General features: G+C 39.0%; 1 protein-coding gene across 1 annotated transcript; it reads left to right on the top strand.

Annotated features, from left to right (window-relative positions):
• The first annotated feature begins 853 nt into the window (after positions 1-853).
• LOC119793481 (olfactory receptor 2K2-like) lies at positions 854-2,759 on the top strand. Its single transcript, XM_038300719.1, has 4 exons — positions 854-879; positions 1,024-1,410; positions 1,866-2,092; positions 2,180-2,759. Exons 1-4 carry the CDS (start codon positions 869-871, stop codon positions 2,560-2,562), a joined length of 1,008 nt encoding a protein of 335 aa, XP_038156647.1. The 5' UTR covers positions 854-868; the 3' UTR covers positions 2,563-2,759.
• The last annotated feature ends 772 nt before the right edge of the window (positions 2,760-3,531 follow it).

Genomic DNA, 3,531 nt, shown 5'->3' with positions numbered 1-3,531 from the left:
ACTCATTCAGTGCTAAATCGTCTGTTGTCTACTTCTGCCACAGCTTTCATGCATTCAGATCTGCTGCCTGGATTGCTTAACTAATCAATCTTGTGAACTTTGCCCAACGCCTGATTGCTCAGGGTAAGTTCCTGGAACACCTAATCCCAGCTATTTTCTTTGGATTCTTGATTTCAGCTTCATTGACTTGGACCTAAATTTTCCTTCTATCTCTCATGGTTACTGACCTCTGGAGAGTTAGTTTTTTTTCCTCAACAGAGTCTTACTTCAGATTGATATACTTGGAATCCAATCACCTTGTCTTTGTAGCCACCATTTTAGGGAAGTGTTATGTTCACATTGGATATAGGAACTATTTTTAGGTATATTATAGGGACTACTTTATTTTAGACACATTGATACTTAACCTACAGGTTACCTCGGGGAATAATATCATTGTCAATACAGTAGTGATATGCCAAGCAATGACTGCGTATTGTAATAATTTCTCAAGTACTCAGTAAAGGCACTGTTTACTTTACTTTTGGTGTCTGAGTAGATTATGCTGCTCTCGAGGGTTTTCTGTGTTTTGCTTTAGTATCCACCTCTACAACTTTTCAAATATACTCCTAAAAGGGACTTTAGGTGGAGTTGGTGTTTCCATGGTAACTTCTATGTTTGGGAGGTGACAAACAGATCTCCTTTAAAGGGAGGCAAGTTTCAATCCCGAGCTCAGAGCAATTTCGGTGCTCTAATCAGAGAGGAAACTGACTTCATGCTCACATGTAGAGTATTGATTGTTAGATGTTATCATAAAATCTCGGTGGTAATGCTTCTGATTAGATATTTTCATTTTTTTCATGCTTGTCGGTATTTGAACATTATCTGCATGATTTGGAGGTATATCATTGGCATCTATTATGTAGTAAAACATAAAATTAAATGTTTTGTCTTAAATTTTCAGTAGAATTTCATTTTCAGATGGTAAAATTGCATCTATCTTTTATAGAATTTACAACTGAGGGAAACTGTTGTGATTTACAGAGCTGTCCAGCTTTGGATGGAGAACCAAACAACTCCTCTCAAACAGCCGATTGTTTTTGACCTTGAAGGATTTGATGTACAGCCAGGCAATGGAACCTTCTTGTTTCTGCTGGCTTTGCTTGCCTATATAGTGGTGCTGCTGGGGAACGGTGTGGTAATCTGTGTTATTATGACAGACAGGAACCTGCACAGACCCATGTTTGTCATTATCTGTCACCTGATGGTCTGTGATCTGCTGGGGGCCACAATGGTGCTTCCTCGTCTCATGATGAATTTGTTAATGGGGATAAAGAAGATTGCCTACATCCCAGCCATCGCTCAAGCCTTTTGTGCTCACACATACGGTGCAGCAATGCTGACTATTTTAAGTGTGATGGCCTATGACAGGTAAGGAAGGTGTGAAAACAGAAGAGTTTATGCAGACATGCTTTTGTTTTCAGGAGGTGTTGTCTGTGGGTTTTTAGCGTGGAATCATAAATAATTCAAGACTTTGTAGTACAATCCTACAATGGACCCTTTTTGTAAGAAGGTTGAATTATCACTAATTATGTATGTGTTTAATTCTTACAGTCAGGTCATGTGTTAGTACTGAAAGCAAAGTCTAATTATGTATTTCTAGAGCAACATTTATTCTTCTCAGTGCATTATGGTTCATTTGTAGCTCACAGGCAGGTATGTGCAATGGATAATGTATAGATTTCTAACATAACCTTTAAGGGAACCAATGGGAGAAGTAAAACACACTGTGTTAAGAAGAACTGATAACTTATAAGGGAAGAATAAGTATTTTAAGAGTATAGCATTAAGAACTGTTTTTCTCCGATGGTTCCGTCTCTCTGCAGGTATATCGCAGTGTGTGAGCCTCTGAGGTATCTCTCCATCATGACATCAGCTCGACTGCACTGCTGCTGCACTCTGGCCTGGATTGTTGCCCTGTTGCTTATTGCTGTGCTCTTCTCCTTCCACATGAACGTCCCGCTGTGTGGCAGAACGATCAATCAACTATATTGTAGCAACCGGGGTATCCTAAACCTGGCCTGCATTCCCACTCCCATCAGTAATATCTATGGTCAGTTCATGTCTTATTTATACAAGGAACATCATAAGTAGCATCCATCATGTATGACCCCTGATTAGCATTTTCTTTGTCTTTCAGGTTTAGCCATGACGTGGTCTTTAAGTACAGTGACCTTTATTCTCATCGCTTTTTCCTACATCAGAATCCTAAGCGTTGCTATAAAACAAGGAAGAACAGAAAGCAGCCTCCATATCAAGGCCTTTCAGACCTGTGCTCCACACATTGTTGTATACGTGCTCTTTCAAATGGCTTCATTGATTGTGATTGTAAGTCAACGTTTCCCCTCCCTTTCCCAAAATATAAAGAAGTTCTTCAGCATCCTCATCTTCATCATTCCCCCAATCATGAACCCCATCGTCTACGGACTGGTCAGTAAAGACTTGAGGGTCAGCTTCATCAAACATTTCTCTAATCGATTGACAATATTACCTAGTCGTGCTGTAGCTGGTGTTATTAGATAGTTTAAGTCCAGTGGTGGAACTGAAGCTTGTCGTAGATGCTGAAGGCAGTTTATAAAGACTCCTGTTTAAACACTACATAGTTCAGTTGGCATCCGTGAAACTAGGATCTACAGACACTTGGTTGAAGCTATTTCAGAACTGGACAGCTGAATCCAGGACTGTTAAAGAGCTATGACATTAAAAAAAATTGTCATCACTGTCTTTTTGTAGTTTGTAGTTTGTTTCATTTGTGTGTACCTCACAGTCAAATTCCACATTTGACGTCCCCATAGATTCGTGGATAGTTTCCTTGTACCTTGTCCTTAGATTGATGAATCCCTGCCCCTTTTTATCATCAAATTCTTAAACCTCAGGTCCAGAATTGAGAATCATATAAATAATGATAGCATTCATTGTTCAAATGTACACTCAAAACATTCAGCCAAAGAACAAAGAAATCAAAGATACAGAAACGGATTGAAGCACGAACATTTTCCATTCATTCAAATTTCTAACTCAGATGAAATGATCAAATCATTTTTTAATGATGTTCAGTTTTCTTTAAGACCCTTCATGACCTTGATCGCCACGGAGACCCACAGCTTTGAACCAGCTGTTCAGTCAGACTGAAAAGCAGTAAATATACCGGATGCGTCACTGTTCATAAGCGCAGTAAAGCAGCATATGCTGGTATGTTTGAAAACTGAAATTTACACCAGATGCTGAAGAGAACGCTCCACAGCATCGGGGCCCTGAGCAAAGATGAACTTTTGTGACATGGGTGAATAAATTAAATAGTACTATGTGTGATAGTTATGAACTTCTAAGTGATAAATGATCACCTGAAAATCAGCATCTTGACCAATCTGATGAGAAATCAAATATGTATTTTCTTAGCATGTCAAAACTACCAACATCTGCTGGTTGAGTGTTAATAACTTTAAGAATTGGGCATTATCTTGTAGAAAAAGCACAAATTGGAAGAACCTG

The sequence above is a fragment of the Cyprinodon tularosa genome, unplaced genomic scaffold, assembly GCF_016077235.1.
Source record: "Cyprinodon tularosa strain WSP-4 unplaced genomic scaffold, ASM1607723v1 ctg453, whole genome shotgun sequence".
NCBI lineage: Eukaryota > Metazoa > Chordata > Actinopteri > Cyprinodontiformes > Cyprinodontidae > Cyprinodon > Cyprinodon tularosa.
Note: the sequence above shows the minus strand (reverse complement) of the source record. Positions and strands in the feature narration are given on the sequence as shown.